Source organism: Vespula vulgaris, chromosome 2 (genome assembly GCF_905475345.1).
Source record: "Vespula vulgaris chromosome 2, iyVesVulg1.1, whole genome shotgun sequence".
Taxonomy (NCBI): Eukaryota; Metazoa; Arthropoda; class Insecta; order Hymenoptera; family Vespidae; genus Vespula; species Vespula vulgaris.
Window position 1 is genome coordinate 4,409,050 of NC_066587.1, and position 23,095 is coordinate 4,432,144.

The following is a 23,095-nucleotide window of genomic DNA, read 5'->3' on the forward strand; positions in this document are numbered from 1 at the left end:
TTAGTAAAGGGTGAAAAAAGTCTAATATTTCTGGTATAAAGAAAATATTTTCCTTATTCTTTCTGTAACTGTGTTCTCTTTGATACTAATGAAGAATTCTTAATTTCTAAAAATAGAAAATAATTACTCAAAAGGCCGTTCGTGTACATACGTAGAAAGCAAGTCCAATTAGTTGGACGCGAGAGGACAATCCACTCGACGGTGCTATTTCTATGAAAAGAAATCGTATTCGAGCGGCGTTACTGAGTGTACCATAGAGAAGCACTAATTGTTCGACCCTTTTCATACTTTCTTTCGAAAAACGTAATTGCCGAGAGAGCGTGTGGCTCGTGCGAATCGGAGCCGTTCGTGCGTTCATTCATCGAAGGCAGCCTTCTGTCATAATCCTCACCCCCGACAAGCGGCGGCACCCCTGCGACTAAGGGGTGGGAATTACTGGCAAAGAGGGGGTGCCTCGTCCACCCCAACTTTAGTTGCGAACGTGCGCGTCACCTCGACGGAGTTCTTTTTCACGTTCAACTCCATCCCGACGTCTATCTATGTGTGTCGACGTCTAGCGTCTACCGGATTATTTACTAAACACATTTTTCTTATGGCTTTCGCCATTTTGATTCGTTCATATAGTGAACTTCGAAATATTGCTTTCTTTTTTACAAAGGATAAAATGGGATTTTATTTTCATAGAAGTGTATGCTCCCGTGACGTTCGTAATTTTATCCGGTACGCCTTTCGATATCGATTTCAGTAAACTCTACGGCTTACCATTGCCCTTCTCTTCTCCCTGTCAAGAAGTTGCCTAGCGTACACCATCGTTCTTTTCGCTTTCCATACACCATACGATATTATCATCTTGGGAACCAATAATATTCATAGTATATACACATCAACGTGGACGCGCTTGAATATCGTTTACTTTCATAACGTTATGCAAATTATGTTTTTATGGGAATTTTAATGTAAATTCTCATCACGATGGGAAATTTTCGTCTTGGGAAGATGGGTGTATGTCGGTGTGTATCGTATGACAGGGAGAATGCAATAAATGTAAGTGAAAAATTGTTATTAACAATTCCTATTCAAAATTGAAAGGTAGATTATTTAAAAGTTGTATAAGAAATTTGTATTCAAACAATATATTTGTATCTGATTGTTATATTAATATATAAAGTTTTTTATATATTACACTGAAATAATAACATAATAAATTAATATATTTTTTAGTGTAATATAATTGCAATTCTGTGATATTTGAAATTATCTAATAACTATAATAAAAAATAATTTATTACAATATGCGATATATTTAACTTTTCAGATATGTATAATGCATTATGCAATGTATTTCTAATTAACTTTTTCTTATCATGTTTTGCGTGCATATTCTATAAAACACGCAACTCATTGTTTAATTACATGTTGCAGATTCTCTTTTTACAATATCGGAAATTGATAATCTTAATATTACGATATAATTATAAGTAGAGAAAAAAATGTACAAAGTGAAAATCATTATGGATACAATATTTTTAAGAGATATCACAGATTCTACAATAAGTAAATCATTTATCTCAAGTTATATTGATTAAAAATAGTTTTACATTTTGACTGATGTTATGCATATGTATAATGCATTTTTTTATAGTAAAATATAATCTTTCGTTATATCTTAATACAGCGAACAATCAGTACCCTGCGAATTCATCATACTTAACGAGTAAATACTAAGAAAGAATAAAATTTCCTTTCACGTCGAAGATAAAGAAAAGAAAAGAAAAGAAAAGGATTCTGCAGGTTCCGAAGATCGAATGTCCAGAATGACCACAGAAATTTTTCAACATGGCGGTAACGAATCTGTCTCCTTTTGTCACGCAATGCAGGGTGTGAAACAGCAGGGAATATTGTACCGTTGTAAATTGGACGAGGATACTTTTGAAAACATTGAAAATATAAATTAAAAAATAAAACGAGACAGATTGTATCTATCTCTATTCTCTCAGCGAACAAATAAAAAGATCATTATTATGAATATTTCGCGAGATGTAAGATGATTAACAAGAAAATGTAATTGCGACTTCCTTAAACAAAAAAACAATCGGTACGATCTTACAACGTTAATAGTATGAAAGAATATTGTCTTTCGTTTTGTAAATTAGACAAATTGTTAGATGATAAACGGAATAACATCGAATGATTTTATAGGGATCATCGTCAAGCAAAACAAAGTCGAGGAAGTGGAGATGACTTGGTCATTTGAATGGTCAACGCTAGGAGTATTGATTATTCTTCTCCTTAACTGTGGTAATTATTTGCGTGCTTATGCGCGCGGTCATTAGTCCAAGCATGCATTATATTCTGTGTTCATGGTTTTTACACAAAAAATTGCCCAACTTTAAGGATCTTTGATGTACATAGTTTCAAAGAAAGAAAGAAAAAAGAATAAAAATTAGCGCTATATTTTCATCGATCGATCGTTTGATCATAGGTACATCAAGATCAATCACGAGCCTCAACGAGCCAATTTTACTGAAAGTCATAGTTCCTGCATCTCACGTTGCATTGTCAGGCGATCTCACAGTTTTTATATTAGAATCGTCACAGGAAATATTTTCCACGATTCCCACCGAAGTTCAAACGGAAAAGGAAATTGCTGAAGAAGAAAATAGTACTGAAAGTTTCGCTTCAACGACGGATAATCCTCTCATTTTAAGGTAAAGTTATCTTTTTCACTTTCTATTTTTTTTTTTTTTTCAATATCACGATTCTTTCTTAAAAGACGAGTACAACTCCGTCCTCGAATGGATCGAACTGGCACGACCTACATATGTAATTCTACGGATTATTAAATACTTATGTATTTCTACATATTCGATATATCTTAGGGTATTATTTCTGGATGGCCTCACGTCAGAATTAATCGGTGAATTTCCATTGGATACTTTGCCGCAAAAGGGTGAAAATGTTACTCTAACGATACCATGTGGATTTTTTTCAAGAGGAGGCACTTATACTTTGCAACTTCAATATAAACTTTCGACAGTACCGACGAAGATAACAGATATCGCTGATTTGTCTACCATTCAGGTATTGATCCTTCAATATCGTCTTGATAAGTATCTTCAGATAAGATTGTAAAAAAAAAAATATTAATCATTTCTCTTTAGATGAGCAATGCCTTAGACGTAAAATGGCCAACACCATCTCTCTTTTTGGAACGTCAAAAATTCACAACTTATCCGAACGAACCGATTTCAGCAACATTAAGATACAATGAGATCTCTTGCGAGCCTTCCGAAAAGGTCCCAGCTGCAGCATATACTTTACAATTAATTTATTGCGGTTCCAGTACAGTTGCCTGTGATCCACAAAACAAAAGTCGTGTCCAAGTAAGTAAAAAAATAGACACTACAAATTGTAATGCACATAATATTTCATTATTTTTCCATAGGTCCTTTATCACGATGAAATAAAGGGATTTCCAACACAAAAGCATATTCTTCTACGTTGCGAATATTTTGGACTTGCCGGTGATTATGCTCTTAGACTGAAAGCATCTCCAGTTAATCCTAATGCGCCAACAACAAGTGCATACATTAAAGTAAGTTTTAGTATATCATCGAGGATGTGTAACATATTATAAGTTGAAAAAAAGAGCGAATTAAATACATTGACCTTTTAGTTTACTCTTTTATTACCAATATTTTTCGCATAAGAAATATTCGATTGTATAAAAATTTTGATAAATTTTTTTAGGTTGATTGGTCCGAAGAGTTCGTCTTTAGTGTCCATGCACGATCGATTTATCCCTGCGAAGGATCAGGAGGAGTGCCAGTTATATTCGAATATCCATCTTGCCGGCTACAAGGGGACCGTGTGCGAGTTTATGGTCGCCTTAGGGCCGATGTTCGATCGCTTGCACCACCTTCCACCCTTCATTATATAGCGGAGCTAAAAGCTATGCCGGGAAAGCACACATTGACTTTCGAATGCGACATTTTTACGGAAAAATTCATCGAGTATTGTTTCGTTTATGTCAGTCAGGCCATCACAGGGGCGATGGCCGAGGTGAAACTCTCTTGTATCCCTACCTTTCCCCTTCAAGGTCAGAAATATTCATGAATAAAGCAATTACGAATCGTAACACGGTCTTTTTCATGCGTTAACATATGTTTCTTTGATGCTTAGAAAACGATGCTGGTGGTTGGGGACCATGGAGTCCGTGGACACCGTGCAGCAGTTCTTGCATCGGTGGAATTCGCAATCGTTATAGATTTTGTGACACTCCTCCGCCGAGATACGGTGCTAAATTTTGTCAAGTACGATTCGTTTTTCCTGATTCAACTGCGGAGTTTAATTTGTATTCATAATAATTTTGTTTATTTTAGGGAAAAGCCGTCGAGACGGAATCCTGTGGTGGTTCTCAATGGCTCGATTTACGAGATACATGGAATATGGCTGATTGGGAATGTCACCATGGTGCTGAATTAGCAGCTATACGACCGGAAGTTACCGCACAGATCGGAGTAAAGTGTCGTTGTGGATGTTTAATCACTCTTGGAGAGGAGAACTCGAGAAAAATTCTAGCAGCTAATACACAAGCCTGTCCTGGCCGATCGTTTTGGCTGGTAGAGGTAGGTCCACTTCGGGATAAAGTATTCAACGATGGTATTGATCGAAATTCTCTTTTATATTTGCAATTCAAACAGGCAAGGCCAAACTTTGTAGTCAGACTGCACGTAGATCAAGCACAGTTTCCATGTCCAGGGCAATATTTTCGTGTCCGTGATGGTGATTCATTGAGCGCGGATCTTCTAACAGATATAGCTTTTGATAAGTCTCTTCCTCCAACGAGAACAGTTATTTCTACCGGTGAACATTTACTATTGGAGTTCTCAAGTGACGAAATAACAGCAGCTGGTGAATCTTGCGTCGGTGGTTTCTTAGCTCATGCTGTTATTCTTTGTACGTATATCTAGAAAGCTTTGTACGTACATGTAACATTTGCGTGTGCTTTATTGTGTTCTTTGTAGATAAGCCACAAGAAGGGAATCAAACGTTAATGTCGGTGCCTTTTAAACGTAATTCCACGTCTGTTGTTGGTGAATGGATATTTTGGATGACACCTGCCCACTTAGCTGCAGCGTCTTTATTAATGTTAATATTTTTCGTATCTATTTCTCTAGCATTGCAATTTGCCTTTAAATATAGAAAATACCATATCGCCGAAGATTTGGATAATTTGAGCGAATACTCCGGTGAGTCTCGGACGAAATAATTTCGTTGTAAACATCGTTTTATTTTAACATCAATTTATTGTTCCTCGTCGTGTTCTTTGATATATTTTTTAGTATATAGCGACTCTGGACCAAGCACAATGAGACGCGAGAAGAAGACTTTATCTTCCGCAACTTTGATCTCTGAAGTCGTTTCTTTGGTTGGATTGTCCAGAAGAGGTACACCGAATCATACGAAGCTCGAGAACACATCCTGCGGAGCAGAAGAAGACTATGATAGTTCCGAGACTCAAGCGGAGTATGTAATATCTTATCGATGAAATTGATCAATAGAAATTCATAACCATAAAATGTAAGGAAGAAAATCTTATATAAAATAGGTACGAGGACGATACTACTGCGGAATCAGGTACATTGAAGTTAAAAGACTCACAAGCTAGTGGCTCACAAAATACTATAGTTTCTAGCAAGGACATTACCGAGAGCGTATCTTTCATGTCGAATATCGTTTTTGTTGGTCAGCCTGAAGTGAAGTATGCTCGACCTGTGAAGTAGGTATTCACGTCTAGTTGAAATTTTTATTGTAGAAATGATGAAATAAAATTTATCCTCACGTTCATAGATTACGAACGCTAGGATTACAAAGTCCTACGTCCGATCAAGATTCAACGACAGATGAGAGTAAAATTCAAATTGCATCAGATGATAATACGAATAATGCAAAGCTTTGTCAATATAATCCAAGTAATGCTTTGCAAGGCAAGGTATAATACAGATTTGTAAAATAATTTACAACATGTCAGACACTTGTTGCTAGATTTCTGTTTCTTGTAGGAATTTTCCCCGGTACGAATCTATTCGAACGTCCCTACTTTGCGTACCGGGAAAGAAACGAAAGATCGTCGAAATCGGGAACGTCTGCTTCACGGACCAGGATCGGAATTCAGTCTAATTAATCCCGAGATGGACCTGGAGTTGGATTACTATGACTACAATGTTGCGAACGCAGGAGCCGCTCCAGGTTCCTATCTGGGTATGGACCCAGCTTTCTTAGTCTGGATACCACCGTTGTTGTCTACGGATTCTGATATCATTCCCATGGAAAATGTAGACGGTCGTTTGATGGAAGGACAACTAGGAAGGGAAGGACTGATGCTAGACACGGAAGGTGCGACTTTAACTCCCAGCGAGTATAGAAGAATGAAAATGTTGAGAGCTGGCGAATCCAAATCCAATCTAGGCAATTGTCCTAATGTCGACCAACCTGATGAGGACTCCTTAAAAAGATGCGATTCTAAGGGAAACATTCTCTCGGATGAGGATTCATACGATGGTAAGGAAATGCTGATCGAACGACTACTTCCTATTCATCGAATACTCGAGGATTCTAGAATCAGGGTGAGCGAGGAATCGTTATCCGGACAAGCACTTAGAGATAGAACGATACTTCAGAATATTATTCCGAATCGACTCTACGAGAGTTCAACGGCGATTTCGAAAACCGAATCGGATATTTCTCCGGAAAAGGCTGCCGATCAATCGATGGTTGAACACAAACAAGCGAATCTTCCGAATTCGTCGAAAGATAATAATCGGAGTGGCATGACAAACATCAATAGTGTAGATAAAAAAGTCGGTCAGGTAGAAGACAAAGATAGGAATATAAAGTCACCTTTGAGCGTTAAACGAAATCGTCATGATACGAGTTACTCCAAATTGTTGTCATACATTGGACACAAACCCAAGGTTAGTACTATTCAGGACGAGAAAAAGAACGAAGAACTGTTCGTCGGGGATGAAAAAAAAAGCGAGCAAAATACGGAGAAAGCAAAGGACAACGAGAAGTCCAAATCGTTGCTTTCAAATTTGGATTTAAGAAACGTTGTGCAATACAAGTACAAAGATTTCACGCATTTCACTCAACCAAGCGAAAACGAAAAGAATTTAGATATTGTAAATATTCCTATGATGGAATTTTCGCGAGGATGTTTAAAATCTCCGGTAAAAGTTCATAGACAGGTAGATAAGAAAAGGATAGTTTTGCCTCAGGAAGACGTTCTAAGTCCTGATTATGGAGTGGAAACGGACATGAAGGATGAATCACACGAGTCTTTCTACGATTTAATTCGAGAGTCCGAAAACGAAATCAAATATGCAGACGAGGACGATGAGTATATCGATAATAAAGCCAGTACATAAAGAATGCAAATCAAAATAGTTAAAATCAAAAAAGAAAAACAAGGGATGTTCGCCGTACTCGCCACCTTTAAAAGAGGAAAGAGCTCCGTCCCAAGAAATTTCAATTTTCGTGATCTTATTAATTTCATATGCCAAAGAATTAATTTTTAACTGTACATATTAAGTATACAACGTCTTTATCTATCGTTACAATAGTAAGGAAATGATCGTCCCAAACGTCTTACGACGTTAAAAAATCGACGTATCTGTGGCACACTGTAATGATTCATAGAAATATTGTTATCATTCTTGCAACTACTCTTTAAGAATTAATAGATATTCCAAGGAAAAGAAATTGAATTGTATGTGTACGTACATAGATCGCCATACTTCCTCTACTTTGCCGAACTTTTGATACGTTGAACAACAAGATTAAAGAAAAGAATACGAAAAAAAAAAAACAACAAACAAACTAACTAACTAACTAAAAAGCAGGAATTATTGACTGTGCCTTAGGAGATTAACGAATTGTTGCTAATTGTACTATTTCATCCATTTGTAGTACGTTCGTTGAAGTCATGGTATTGTCAAAGGCAACACTTTATCGATGCTTCCTTCCAATGTAGAAATATTCGAATTTCGATTTCTTAACTAACATGTAGGACGAAGTAGTACATCGTAAACATATCACGAGGCGTTACAAGCCTTATTAGATTAAATATGAGAAAACCATCGATTTTTCTCAAAACATTCGAATTCCATTTCGCTTTCATCTAATTAATATACAGCTTATTTCTTGCGAGAATTTGAAAAAAGAATTTATATCGTATAATTCTTAATATATCTATGAAATAGTATATAAGGTGCAGGGCACCCATACATTTTCAATGGCTTCATATGGAATTTATACATCATCCCTTTAATCGATCTTCGTCAGAACGTATCGAAAGTCTCTGTAAATCGATAGAGGAAGAATCTTTCATTTTGTTCGATACCAAGTGAAGCCATGTCAAGGCTCCTCTAAAGTCCTTTTCTATTAAAAATTTGGAAAGCAATAAATGGCTTCTGCTTTGTCATACGAGAAGAGACAAAAAGACACGAGAGGATACGGAATGAATGCAGGAAATTTTCGAATAAATCAATTCTGATGTTATCGCTAATAACATATCAGCTAATAAACAATGAAATCCAGTAATAATGATTTAATTTGGATTACATGATTGGCAGCGGAGGAGCCTTATTACGATATCTTTGCGATAATGTAAGACATAATGAGAATATTTTTTATTTTAAATAAAATCAAGAGGAATTGAATCAAGTTAACTATACGTTATGGTAAAAGTTCCTGGCGTGTTAAAGCTTTTGGAAACTTAATTCCGATGCGAGTATTGGCGATCTAATCAATTTCGATCGGATAACAAAAAAGTACGTTACGTGCTTTGATTACAAGACGAAAAAATAAGAAGAAAAAAAATAAAAAATTATAAAAAGTAGAATCGTTGATCGAGTTCGGTTAGATAAGGACGAATGAGTTGGATGCAAAACGTATGCATCTGCCTTAGACAGAAAAAAATATATAAAAATGAAAATAAAAGGATTAATCAATTACTTAACACATTGATCTCTTTACGTAGACTCAAGCCGAGTGAGAGCATAGCTTAACTTTTTGTGAAAAAAAAAAGGATGAAGGAAAGAGTTACATGCAGGAACTCGTGCGAATTATATAGATTTTGCCTTAAGACTGCCATAACATGTTAGGAGAAAAGAGCAATATTATTAAAAAGAAAAAAAAAGAAAAGAAAGAAAAAAGAAAAAAAAACAAATAAATGACAGAAAAACTTTATGAAACTGTATATAATAGGTTATAACACAGGGATACGCCTGCGATCAAATGTATTTTAGATATGTAAGGTTAACGCAGATTATATGTATTTGATCTTATAATGAAAAAAGGGTACAAATTACAGATCTATATGTTTTTAGTGCATTTGTACATACATCAATCACATTTACACATATACACGCACACCAGAGATTCACTGAAGGACACGTACACGATTTAGGTTTATATTTATTTATCATATTTTACTTGAAGATCTTGCACTCCCAATATCGCGAACAAATGTCATTAATGTTTATACGCATGCGATATATGTTACCTACGCAACATTCATCAATTCATTCGAATTAAGATTACATTCGTATAATATTTTTCTCGTTGGAATCTACTTGTGCAAAACTAGCAAAAGAGAAGATCTATTTCAAGAGCAACCATTCGCGAGAAAAAAAGAAAGAACTAATATACGAATACTGTTTTTGTATTATAATTAATGTTATATTACCGATGTAAGAAATATGTTCGATTTTACCTGATTCTTTATTTTTGCCTGCCAAATAACTGATATGAAAATAAGCACGTTTTGCCGAACGATCGGAATACTCTATCTGTGACCTGTCTATTAAATAATACGTATAAGATACCTTTTTTATACTAATACTCGCGAAAATCGTATGATTTTTGCTTTTATCTTGTACCTTAATGCGCTTTTCTCATTTGTCCTGCTTTATAATAAATTTATTAAACTTTTGTTAAAGTCCACGTTTTACTTTAACAAAATTGATATATCGATCTCAATCATATTTAAAACCCAACTAGTAAACTACTATTAATTAATAGTAGCTCATATATTTCATGGTAAACACATCTTATAATTAGTATTTGCGTATTAAGTATTATGTTTATTATTTACAATTATTTTATATTTATTATAAACAGTTAAACATTTGTGGCGACTACTAAAGTCTCAACCAATCGGACTGGAAAATATTAGGTTAGTACTTCCAACATCATGTCACGACCAATGATCCACTTCTTGGAGACCTTTCGATTCTTCTGAGTTTTCAACCAACTGAATAATAAAATAACCGTGAATTATAAGATAAAATTTTACACTCAATATTATTGGCGTAATTTGATTCGTTAAAATCTACCCAATGATATTCTCCAATCAAAATTCGAGAATCTGTATTCATTTGTTAGAACGTATAACGTCTTCAATTGCGCGGTATAAAGTGAAAAGAGAAAAAACCACAAAGCGGTTTCAAAGATAAAGGATCCTAAATAATCATTTAAATTTATTAAGCTGATATTTTAAAAACAAGGTTAGTGTATTATAAAAAACTTATACGTGTGTATATATATATATATATATAAAGTATACGTATTTGAATAATGTAAATAAAAATTAATAGAATATGAATTATTAAGTTTCATATCGTATTATTTGTTTAATTTTAGGAAATCTAAAATGTCTCGAATACGTCAATTGTCAATTTGTGGTGTTCGGAATTTTGATGAACAAGATCAACCGAGAATACGTTTTACACGTCCTTTAACGCTTATTCTTGGACCAAATGGTACTGGGAAAACAACTTTGATTGAATCATTAAAATTTGCCACAACCGGTGACTTTCCACCAGGTTCTGATAGAGGAAAAGCATTTATTCATGATAAACATACTTCAGGCTCTCGTGTAGTACGTTTATAACGACATTTACTAGCTTTCTTTCTTAGAAATAGTATCATAATATTAAACTATAATATTATTTATGATAGGTAAAAGGCTTCGTTAAAGCTGAATTTGTAAATGCTAATGGATGTAGTTACACGATTTGTAGAACAATCGAATGTTTACATTCAGGAACAATGTCAAGATTCAAAACTGTAGACAGTACGTTAAGTAGGAGAGAAAAGGGTACAACCAAAGTAATTAATCATTTAGATATCTGTAAAACAGATTTGTGATTATATATTTTATTGTTCTATTTGTATCTTTTATATTTTTCAATATAGGCAATATCAGTTACAAATCGATGTATAGATATAAATGCAGAAGTAATATCAGCAATGGGTGTTTCCAAATCAATCTTAAATTATGTGATATTTTGTCATCAAGAAGAATTTAGTTGGCCTTTAGATGATGGAAAAAAATTAAAAGAAAAGTTTGATGAGATCTTTGAAAGTGTTAGATTTAACAAGGCCCTAGAAAATTTTTTAAAGTGTATTAAAAATATGGAACAGGGTTTACGTGTTTTTAAAGTACAAAAAGATGCATTGAAAAATGTTGTTAGTGAAGTAGAAGACAAAGAGAAAAAACGTCAAAATGCAAGGGACAGATTAGAAGATACTACAAATGAAATAACAACAATCAATGAGGAACTTGAACCTATAATGGAAAAAATTCGTGAAATTGAAAAAATGGATGCACAGCATAAAACTTTAGTAGCTGAAAAAGGTAGGATACCTCTGTTAATTATATAATTTAGATTTATAATTAAAAAAAAAAAAATGCTAACTCATTTTTTTTTATAGATAAGAAGCAATTAGAATATGATATCAACAAACAACAAATTGAATCCTTACAAGAAAATATACAGGTTTTTGAAGGAAGCATAACTGAATTAACTAACCAATTAGAACAATATGATAGTAATTTATTAAAGAAAGCTTCTGAAATAACAGAGGTATATATTTGAAAATTTGATCATAGTTTGGTATGAAATTTTAATCTAATTTATTTAGTTATTGATCATTTGTGTAATTTAAAAAAATATTAATTATATAGGTAGAAAAAAAGTTACAACAAATTGCATCGAGTGAGGTCAAGATAATAAATATAATAACAGAAAAAAGAATTTCTGTTGGTACATTAAAGCAAAAAATGCAAGATCAAGAGAAAAAAATTGTTAATCGTAATAAAACGCTCAATAATATGTTATCTAAATGGAATATGGAAACACTAGTTGATAAAAATACATCTGATATTGGTATGACTATTATTATACATTTATAATGTCTATTCATAATTTATTAATAATATTAACAATAAATTATTTATTTGAAGAAATAGCAGCCCTTGTTAAAAACCTTGATAGTAAGATAGAAAATCTTAAGCATGAAGCAGAAGTAAAAAGGCAGAAACGACATGAAAAAGAGGAAGAACTCCAGAAAGAGATTGATGTACTACGTTCTGAACGTTCAAAGATAGAATCAGAAATGAATATTAAAGATAATGAAGTTACTGAAACAAGAAATCAAATAAATAGAATTCGAACTGAAATTACTGAGGTTAGTATTTATTAATTATTTGGAAATGTAATAAAGAATATTGACACATATATATATATATCTGCTTAAATTGTAGATCGGAGTTGCTGCTAATAAATTATGTTCTGTAGAAGCAAAACTTATAGATATGAATAAAAAAATTGACGATTTATCCGAATCTTGTGATGTTAATAATGTAAAAGAGCAAATAAATGAGGAAACTATTACAAGAGATGCACTGGAGGTAAAAATAACTTCTATTGATGCAGAGATAGAAGTTTTACATAAACATGCTGCATTGCAAGCTGAGATGGCATTACATAAGACAACAATGCAAACAAAAGAAGAAGAAGTACAATGTTTTAAAAAGGAACATGAAGATACAATTAAAATGTTGCTTGAAAGTGACACATTACCTCATACCAAGCTAAAAGATAAATTGGATCCAGTACAACAAAAATTAGTATGTTTTTAATTTTTTAATAAATGTTTTTCAATATAAAACAGTCATTGATAGTAGTATAATAATGTATTATTAATTTGTTTTAGATGGATCGTATAAAAACAACGACTCGTGATATACAAGTAGAACAACAAAACTTAGTAACTATAAAAACGACATTGAAATATAACGAAGAAGAACTTCAAAAGAAACAATCAGAGTTACAGTGTAAGTATTATTTTAAAACAATAAACAGATTTATATACCTGTGTGTAATTATAATATGTTTTATAAATCTCATTTGTTATTTAATTATAATTCTGTTTTTTAGCTAATAAACAGAAAATATCTTCTATTTGTGATTATAAAGATTTTGATGAAGTGTTATTATTACAATCAAAAAAAGTAAAAGATTTGCAAGATAAAAGAGGAATGTATGCATATCAAAGTACTGCTTATAAAGAGTACATGAAGCAATTCAAAAAACAAGATCCTTGTTGTCCTTTGTGCCATAGAAATTTTGATGAGTCATATAATATGGATGCTTTAATAAAAGAAATGGAAGATGACATCGAAAATCAACCCGAAATTCTTAAACGTTGCGAAGCTGACTTGAAAATGCAACAAAATAAATATGATACTATGTTACAATTAAAACCAATTATAGAAAAGATAAGTCAATTGGAAGATGTTGAAATACCTAAATTAGAGTAAGTTATATTAATATTTGTTATTTTTCATTTTTTTGCTAAATATGCTTCATTAAATTCTTATTTTAATGTAAAAATTAGAGGGAATTTAGTAAATACAAAAGAACAATTGACAAAGCAACAAGCAAGTATACAAGAAAAAGAAAAGTTAAAAGCTATTCCTGAAGATATTTTGAATAAGTCCAAAAATTTATTTGAAAATATTATGCTTTGGGACCGATTAATAGATGAGATGGATAATCTTAAGGAAAAAATACTTAATATCGAAGATCTAATGGCTAAAATAGGTATGATGAAATTAGTAAAAGACTATAGTATTATTATATTTATTGTATATCTTATTTAGGAGCTAATAGCACTGTAACTGTCTCTGAGGCACAAGCTCATCGAGATTCATTAAAAACTTCTTTAAAGAAATCTCGCGATCAAATAGAGCATTTACAGACAAAATTAAATACATTCAATGAAAAATTGCAACATGCTCGGGAAGAAAGAAACATTTTATTTGAAGAACAATTAAGAATACAATCGGATATGCAAAGATTAAAAGAATTGCGAGATAAACAAACGGAATTATACTCACGGCAAGTAACATTGATAGAATCAGTGCAAAAATTACAAGATAGATTTTCATCCGAAGACAGCAAGTTAGAAACAGCTGTTTGTCAACTGGATCTATTAAAAGTATGTATTTATATCACTTACTAATTGTGTATACACGATTATATAATTTTATTATATTTAATTTTTACTTGATATATAGAAAGAAAATTGGATAAAGGAAGAGGATGACAGAAAAACAGTAACAGAAAAAGGAAGACAATTATTTGAGTTGAATAAAATTCAGAATGAAGTTAATACTTTCGATCGATGTAATGTTCTTGATGCTTTAACGAATTTAGAACATGATATAAAAACTTATGAACAAAAAATTATTGAAAATAATGCTGAGAAAAATGAATTGCAAACAACGATTAAAGATCTAAAGGATGATATCAGTCATCAAGAAACTCATAAAAGAAATTTGATTGATAATCTTAAATTACGGAAACTTCAATTAACTGCACAGGATTTAGAGCAACAATGTCAAAATTTAAATGAGAAGCTCGAAAATATGAATTACAAACGAATGATGGAAAAGTGGCAAAAGTACAAAAATCATGAAGAAAGTTTGTTACGAAAGGTAAACTATTTAATAAATAATCACAAATGAAAATATTTTAATTAAAGAAATAAAATATATAAAAGATCATATAATTTTAGAAAAATGTAGCAAAGGGAAAGCAAGAAGAATTAGAAAGGATATTGTTGCAATATACTGAAGAACTTAAAAAGGAGAATTATAGATTTGCTCGTAAAAATTACATGGATAAATGTATCGAATTAACGGTAGATACAGTGACATTTTTTTTATTACATTTTTTCTGAATAATGATCAATATTTATAATTATTGTGAATAATATATAATTTAGATACAAAACGAAGCAGTGTCAGATTTAAAAAAATACTGCAAGGTATTAGATGCTGCAATGATGAAATATCATAAAGAACGTATGGCGACGGTAAATAAAATAATTAAAAAACTTTGGAAAGCCATATATATCGGGAATGATACATCTTCTATAGAAATCCGTACAAATGATACTGCAGGTACAGCGTCTGGGCGCAGATCTTATAATTATAAATTAGTCCAGATAAAGAATGGAAGGGAAATGGATATGCGAGGACGTTGCAGTGCAGGTCAAAAAGTAAATAATTTTGTCCAAAATAATAAGTTTATATTTTATGTTACGAATATTACATGCATTGATATTTTAGGTTTTAGCATCAATTATCATAAGACTTGCATTAGCTGAAACTTTTTGCAAAGATTGTGGAGTTCTTGCTCTTGATGAGCCAACTACAAATTTAGATGAAGAAAACATGAACAGTTTAGCGGATGCTCTCAATATGTATGTACATGTTTGTTATAATAGTGAATATGTGTGTGTGTATATAAATGATTTTTTACAGGATTATAAAAATGAGATCACGATATCAAAAGAATTTCCAACTGATCGTGATTAGTCATGATGAGAAATTTTTAGTAAAACTTGCTCAGCTAAATAATAGCGTTGGCTATCATGAACTTTATCGTAAGGAAAAGTGCGTTTTTATTCTTTATTATATAGGATAATATATTGTATACGTATAGATATAAATGTTTTTGTTTCTTTTTTTAGTGGTCTATCATCAATTCGATTTCGTACAATGGGAACAGATCCCTTCCACGAACCAGATCCTAAAGAAGAACTTTTATTATCTGATGTGGAGGAAGATGGAAGGAATGATAACTCCCAACAAATACAGTCGAAAAAAAGAACTCACGATAATGGCAAAAAGGATGATGATAATCACAATAGACCAGCAAAGAAACGATTTGTTTGTAATTTTTAAAAGTGAGAAATTGAGAGAATACTTTTTTGTTACCATATTTGTATTACATATTTATAATATAATATGTATTTAATTATTGCATAGCAATATTGAAATGCTTATAATATTTTTCATTAACAATAAGAAATGTATTTTTAATGAATATTTGATATTTCATTTTTACAAAAAACCACTTTGTTTAATTTTGATACATTATTTTATATGTAATATTCATTGTTTATTAAATTCCCCTAGTTCTTATACCACTGCCGGTAATATAGTTTCGCGGCATTTGTGTATTTGAAATATTTGTCCACTCTATACATGTAATATGGTTCGTGTATGTACAATGTGACAATTCTACAAGAATATTATTCGAGTATTACTATTTCGAAAACGGGTGCAAAGCGGATTATAATGTGTAATAAATTTATGTTAATAACATAAATGTTTTATAATATACGTATGTACAAATAAGAAACACATTATATGTGTTTATATACGCATTCTTGTATTGATTAATTTACAAGGTGTAATTGTTGTCTTTGACGTAAGTGGTATAGTCTGTCAACATGATTAATTAATAATAATATTAATTGTTAATTAATTTATAAATCATGAAGCATTATTATAAACATGCATAATATTCAAATGAATCGCTTTCGGACTACAGCAGATAACCTTTATCAAAGTGTTCATCCTTTTTATTCCATATTTTTTTGGTTATAAAATCAATTTGTATATTCACAAATCTATATATAACATAACGACAAATCTATATTTTACAGAACAAAAAACTTAAATCATGTCCGAGGCATTAAATTTGCCATGTGATACAATAAAAAAATTACAAAAACGAGCATATGTCAACTATGAAGCAAAGAGCCTTAATGATGTATTTATTAGGCTTCCTCGGATGTATACGAAAGCTCACGAAAACTTAGATAGTAATGAAATAGAAAAAGATGAGACAGCTTTTATATTCCTCACAAGATGGTTAAACACTGTGAAGTGGATAAAAAATAAAGATGAAAAATTGTACTTTCAAAAAATAGATAGTAATCAGGTTAGATATATACCTATACACACACACACACACATACACACATATATATATATATTGTTGACTATTTTAAAATAATATATTTCTAGTGTATAATTAAATATCATAAGTGATTAATCTGAACATATTGTTATATCTATTTTAGATAAAAAAGACGGAGCAATTAATTAAAACATTATCAGAGAAAATAGTAGCACACTATAGTCAAAATTTAACAAAGACAGTTTTTGATAGAAAGGGTTCCATAGATAAAATGGATTTAGATATTCTTCCTTCTACAAATGAAAAGTGTAAAGTATTTTCTGATGTAACATTGAAGTTTCCAGAAACACCAACAGATGATCCATTAAATACAGAAATAGAAGAATTTATACCTTGTAACCAGTTATATCAAATAATGCGAAAAGAAGATCCAAGGTTTTTAATAATTGATATTAGACCACAAACTGATTATGAAATGTCAAAGATAAATACATGTAAATGTATAAACATTCCAGAAAATGAAATTAGTGAAGGGTAAGATTTAAATTATTTTAAATTGAATAAAACTATGACATAAAAAATAATATAAAACTATATTTATATTATGATTTAGTAAAACAGCAAGTCGTTACGAAAAAGATCTTGCAAAAGACCTAAAATCAAAAGAACTTTTTCGTACTCGTGGATCACGATATGTGGATATACTAGTTTTACTGGATTGGAAAACAAAGAAAGAATCATTATTATCTTCTAATCCTCTAAACATATTTAAAGAGACATTATTGAAGTGGGATCCAGCTACAAAATATAAAAAGATAGTGATATTGGATGGTGGTTACAATGAATGGTTAATGAGATATCCTGCATATACAACAAATCCTAATGTAACAATTTCTGAAACAGATGAAGTGAATAATGATATTTTGGAAGATTTTGTGTTGGATAGTTATCCTATCTGGGTAAATAATGATGATGAAAATACTATTAAGAAACAATCTCCAAGTAAATCTAATTTTATAAAAGATAAGAGTATCATACAAGATTCTTTGGATGACAGACAATTGCTTAACAATTTTGAAACTAAAATAAACAGCACTATATCTTCAACTTTGTCCAATAACAATATCAATTTATCAGTACATTCACCAGCTGGAAAAACTACTGGCATTTATAAATCTGTATATGGAGAAAGTATAATTCGAGACAAAAATATTCCTTCCAAATTATTACAACATAATATAATAACTAAACCAATTATTGATAGAAGTAACAAACCCACTTCAGTGAAAACATCTGATCCTAATTCAAAAGAAGTGTTACGTTTGATGAGAGAGTTAAATGAATCTTATAGAGAAATGGAAAAGCTTGTACAAAAGATTTATGATACAGAAACTTCTTTGTATAATCAAAATATAAAAAATAAAGGTTTTAAGGAGGATTCAACCATACACACAGATTTGGAATCAATGAAATCTGAACTTAACATATTGGTAAAAATACTTTTCTTTTTTTTTTCTAAAAGCCATTGAAATGAAAAATTATGTATTTTTAATATCATATCTTTTATATTTCAATTGTAAATTTACATACTCTTTTTATAGCAAAAAACTCATAATAAAAATGAGAAAGAGTTAAATAAATATAAGGAAGTAGGTACAATACAATTCTCTAATGAGGAGCAAGAAGAAAAAAGCAAGCTCGATTTTAATTTTCATAAAGTACGGCAACGTTTGAAAGATATTAGTGGACATAGAAAACGATTACATGAGTAAGTATACAAATAATAGTATTATTTCTTTATTATAACTATTATTATTCTAATATCTTATTATATATATTATTTATTGTTAACAGAAAATCTCTAGAAAAAGATCATAAAGATATATCCATAAAACAAAATGACAAGGATATTCATATGGAACCTCTTAAAACTGATAGTTCTATCAGTAGTGGTTTAGAACGTTCACATTCTAGTCCAAATTTAATGCAAGTAAGTTATATATTTATAATATATATAAACTTAGACTTATACAAATCTATAAGAGGTGGATAATGAATATTTAAAAAATTGGAAAGTATTTGAAAAAAGATTTCTTGCATGCATGTAAAATATATAAATGAAAAAAAATGAATTATTTCATTTTTATTTGTTGTTATTTTCTTATGATGTATCTTGGTTTTTATATTAAATTTGGCCCTTCTATATTGGATGTAGATGAGGGATCATAAGGCACCAGAAGTAGACAGATCTTCTAAACCACAAATTTCTTCACAATACCAACATACTCGTTTCAATAATGAGACTAATAGAATTCAACGTTTTAATTGGGGAAGTATTGAAGAAAAATTAACTCCTATTCATGGGAATGTAGTAAGTACTTTATCATTAAAATTAGAAAAAATCTTTTGCTATATTTGTTAATAAAATTTATATCCAGCTTGTATAGTAAATAGTCTCTTTGCTTTTTAAATGATAAAATTTAGCTTGATTTAAGATTTCAATGCAAAAATAATACAATTTCCATAGCAGTTTTTTTTTCTGTTATTTTGTTAACATACAAAAAATAGAGAAGCATGTGATTTTTATTTTTTTGTATTATAATTTTTCGAAATTATTATATAAATGCTATGACATTTGATGTTTATGCGATTAAAGGATTCAAATGAAGTCACGTTTTGAATATAACTAAACTCTAAGCGTCCTAAGCAATTATCTGATTAGAATGAAGTCTGTCGAAGTTTTTTCTCTTTCACGCGCTCGCTTTTTGCTATCGCTATCTCTCTCGCTCTCGCTCTCGCTCTCTCTCTCTCTCTCTCTCTCTCTCTCTCTCTCTCCCCCTCTCTTTTTCTTTATTTCTTTCTTTCTCTTTTTTTCTTTCTCACTTTTGTATTCACGTAAATACGTTTATATGGTAGTAGGAAAAAGAACGATTCTGATTATATATTTTAGTATATATATATCCACATTGTATATAGATATATACTCGATATAGTAAAAATTAGTTGGTCAAGTACGTTATATTATATATATTATAAAGAATCGATCTATCTACACGTGTGTTTATATATATATAAACACGTGTGGGGTTTCTCAATCCAATCTATTCGCCCACACCGGTTGTTATCATTTATACACGTGACAGTGTTCAAATATGTGCTATTGTTCTTAATAATTTCTTAGTTCTTATGGAATTTAATTTCGTGATATCATCGTGGATTTTTTAATTATTGCAATGTTATGTTTTGAATAATATAAATTGTTTACATTGACACGTATAGTGCACAAGATATAGTGTTTTGTATAAAAGAAAAATGTTACAATAATGGTTTATTTGCATGCAAAATTCAAACCACAACAAATTGTTAGTTATTTTAAAAGAGTAAGTATATCAGGCAAAACAACAAATATATATTATAATATTCTCTATAACAATTTATTCCAATTAGTGCACTATTATGATATATTTAAATTTAAGATAACTGCATATGTATTTGCATTATTATTTTTTTATAGTTTATTTAGTAATAGTAACAGATAATTGAAATAAAATATTTTATTTTTTTTAATAGCATCCAGGTATAACTGGACTAAAGAATTTAGGCAATTCTTGTTACATGAATAGTATCATACAGTGCCTAAGTAATACACCAAAGTTATCAACATATTTCATTGATAATTTATATGCTGACGATTTAAATAGAAATAATGAGAATGTTTCACAAACTCAAGTTGTAACAAATGTTGCTGAAGTAATAAAAGCACTTTGGACAGGACAGTATAAAAGAATATCTCCACATTGTCTAAAGGTATATTTAAATTGGTGTATGTTAAATATTAATTTGATTAAAAATTGTGTTTATTTTACATTATTTTATAGTTAAATACTATGAAATATATATATATATATATATATATATATATATATATACAATGAAATTTGTTTTATGATAGGTGGCCATTGGACAATATAAACTTCAATTTAGTAGTTATGAGCAGCAGGATTCTCATGAATTTTTGACATTCCTTTTAGATTGGATGCATAGTGAACTTAAAAAGGTAATATTATAAATAACATGCACTTTAAGTATTTATATTTATACAACATACTGATTTGACTTGCCTTTTGTTTATAGAAAGTTAAAATACAAGCTAAAATGACTATTGCTGAAAAAGAATGGGATAAGGCTATGGACTCTCAAGAATCAATTATTTCTGAATTATTTTTTGGACAATTAAGATCAACCATTACTTGTAGTTCATGTCAAAAAGATAGCACAACATATGAGACTTTTAATAGTTTGACTATGTCATTGCCACATACAAATAGATGTACACTGGATGTAAGTTTAAAATATAACTAAGCATTAATACTTAATTTCTTACTGAGATTTCACATTGGATATTGTTCTAATGTATCCTTTATTTTTATCTAACTATATTTATAGGATTGTATACAAAGATTTGTAACTGGACAAAAAGTACTTGGATGGAAATGTCCTAAATGTCAAACGCCACGTGAAGCAACAAAAAAATTTGACTTCATAAAACTTGCACCTATCATTGTGATACATCTAAATCGTTTTGCGGAGAGTGGTGGATGGCTTGAGAAAAGAAATACTACGGTTGACTTTCCTTTAAAAGAATTTAATTTAAAACCATATCTTATCACAGATCATGATGCACCTATGAACAATGCACGTTTTTGTACTTATAATTTATATGCTATGTCTAATCATTATGGAACAATGGAAGGTGGTCACTATACTGCATATTGCAAAAACAATGTTCAAAATAAGTGAGTTTAAAAATTAATTATATTTTTTTTTATTAAATATGTTGGAAATTTTGATTAATTTACTTTTTTTTTAGATGGTATAAATTCGATGATCAAACTGTGACAGAAGTATCACCAAGTCAAGTCAAATCTCAGAATAATAGTGCCTATTTACTTTTTTATACATCTTTATCAAATACATATATTTAGTACAAGGATACGAAATTTGTTGTACAAAAAATTTTGCTTTTTGCTTTTTTTGGTTTCAGAAGAAATGTCTTTTGGCTATGTAAAATTATATTTTCTATTATAAGTTATAAAACAAATTAAATTTTGTATATTTGCAAGAAGATCATTGCAAACAAGCTTATATCATTTTGCAGGAATATAAAAAGCTTTAGTGGTGCTGGAGTTCTTATAAATATGTAAATAAATAGCGAAGATATACATTGTAACTATTTTATATTGTGATAAGTATACATCAAAGAATTCGAAATCGTGTCACGATGGGTCTTTATACTATTACATATTTAAGAAAATATTACTCTTCTTTTGTAGCTTGTACTATGTTTAATCATCAAAAAAAGATAATTTAATTTTGTTATGCTCGGTTTAAACAAAAAATAATAGGAGAATATTATAGTATCTGTATATTTTTATTACAAATTAATAATTATTGTGTTATCATTTATTTTAGATTATATTAAATTTTTAAATTAACGTGCAAGTATTAAGACAAAGAAACTAATCAATAATAATAAAAGTATTAGGGCCCTGATGAAGTATAGCAAATATATAGAAAAAGATAAAAATCGTGTTTTTGAAAATAAAATATATATATATATATATATATATATATATATATATATATATATATATATATATAGTGCTATAACGCTAAATTCAAGAAAGAATATTACAATTAGATGTTTTTTTTACGATTGCATTAAAAATAATATATAGCTAGTGCATAATTTGCCAGTTGCCTATTTTCTTTAGTGGTAAATGTTGTATACTATTCCATTTATATTTAGAAAATATATAACGACTTAATATAGTATTATTTTGCAGTAATGTATATAATGATTAAAAGTAAACAATCGTTAGAATAGTATTAAAGTATGGTACAACTAAATTATATTTAGTTCCTAGCAGGATTATGTATTATTATGAAGAATAACTTTCTTGGAA

General features: G+C 30.2%; 3 protein-coding genes across 5 annotated transcripts; all 3 read left to right on the forward strand.

Annotated features, from left to right (window-relative positions):
* Positions 1-129: 129 nt before the first annotated feature.
* Positions 130-9,379, forward strand: LOC127061876 (uncharacterized). 3 transcript variants are annotated; one of them, XM_050989334.1, is made up of 17 exons: positions 130-1,044; positions 1,676-2,095; positions 2,200-2,298; positions 2,483-2,708; positions 2,880-3,081; positions 3,162-3,383; positions 3,446-3,595; positions 3,751-4,099; positions 4,183-4,313; positions 4,383-4,628; positions 4,704-4,959; positions 5,028-5,252; positions 5,346-5,529; positions 5,612-5,782; positions 5,854-5,995; positions 6,066-6,264; positions 6,343-9,379. In XM_050989334.1, the coding sequence occupies exons 3-17, from the start codon at positions 2,238-2,240 to the stop codon at positions 7,428-7,430; spliced, it is 3,852 nt and encodes a 1,283-aa protein (XP_050845291.1). In that variant the 5' UTR covers positions 130-1,044; positions 1,676-2,095; positions 2,200-2,237; the 3' UTR covers positions 7,431-9,379. The 3 variants fall into 3 exon arrangements, with proteins under 3 accessions (XP_050845291.1, XP_050845290.1, XP_050845289.1); XM_050989333.1 differs by having other exon boundaries at positions 5,612-5,640; positions 5,692-5,782; positions 6,066-9,379; XM_050989332.1 differs by having other exon boundaries at positions 6,066-9,379.
* An 824-nt stretch (positions 9,380-10,203) lies between these two features.
* LOC127061875 (DNA repair protein RAD50) lies at positions 10,204-16,634 on the forward strand. Its single transcript, XM_050989331.1, has 18 exons — positions 10,204-10,571; positions 10,708-10,945; positions 11,026-11,175; positions 11,263-11,704; positions 11,782-11,933; positions 12,035-12,236; positions 12,314-12,537; positions 12,614-12,979; positions 13,066-13,186; positions 13,290-13,668; positions 13,750-13,955; positions 14,015-14,352; positions 14,432-14,851; positions 14,932-15,057; positions 15,142-15,417; positions 15,488-15,621; positions 15,683-15,814; positions 15,892-16,634. The coding sequence occupies exons 2-18, from the start codon at positions 10,718-10,720 to the stop codon at positions 16,103-16,105; spliced, it is 4,110 nt and encodes a 1,369-aa protein (XP_050845288.1). The 5' UTR covers positions 10,204-10,571; positions 10,708-10,717; the 3' UTR covers positions 16,106-16,634.
* Positions 16,487-22,807, forward strand: LOC127061877 (ubiquitin carboxyl-terminal hydrolase 8-like). Its single transcript, XM_050989335.1, has 12 exons — positions 16,487-16,634; positions 16,873-17,150; positions 17,293-17,663; positions 17,743-18,619; positions 18,731-18,897; positions 18,984-19,119; positions 19,345-19,500; positions 20,700-20,936; positions 21,082-21,186; positions 21,264-21,470; positions 21,576-21,925; positions 22,000-22,807. The coding sequence occupies exons 2-12, from the start codon at positions 16,890-16,892 to the stop codon at positions 22,112-22,114; spliced, it is 2,982 nt and encodes a 993-aa protein (XP_050845292.1). The 5' UTR covers positions 16,487-16,634; positions 16,873-16,889; the 3' UTR covers positions 22,115-22,807.
* The last annotated feature ends 288 nt before the right edge of the window (positions 22,808-23,095 follow it).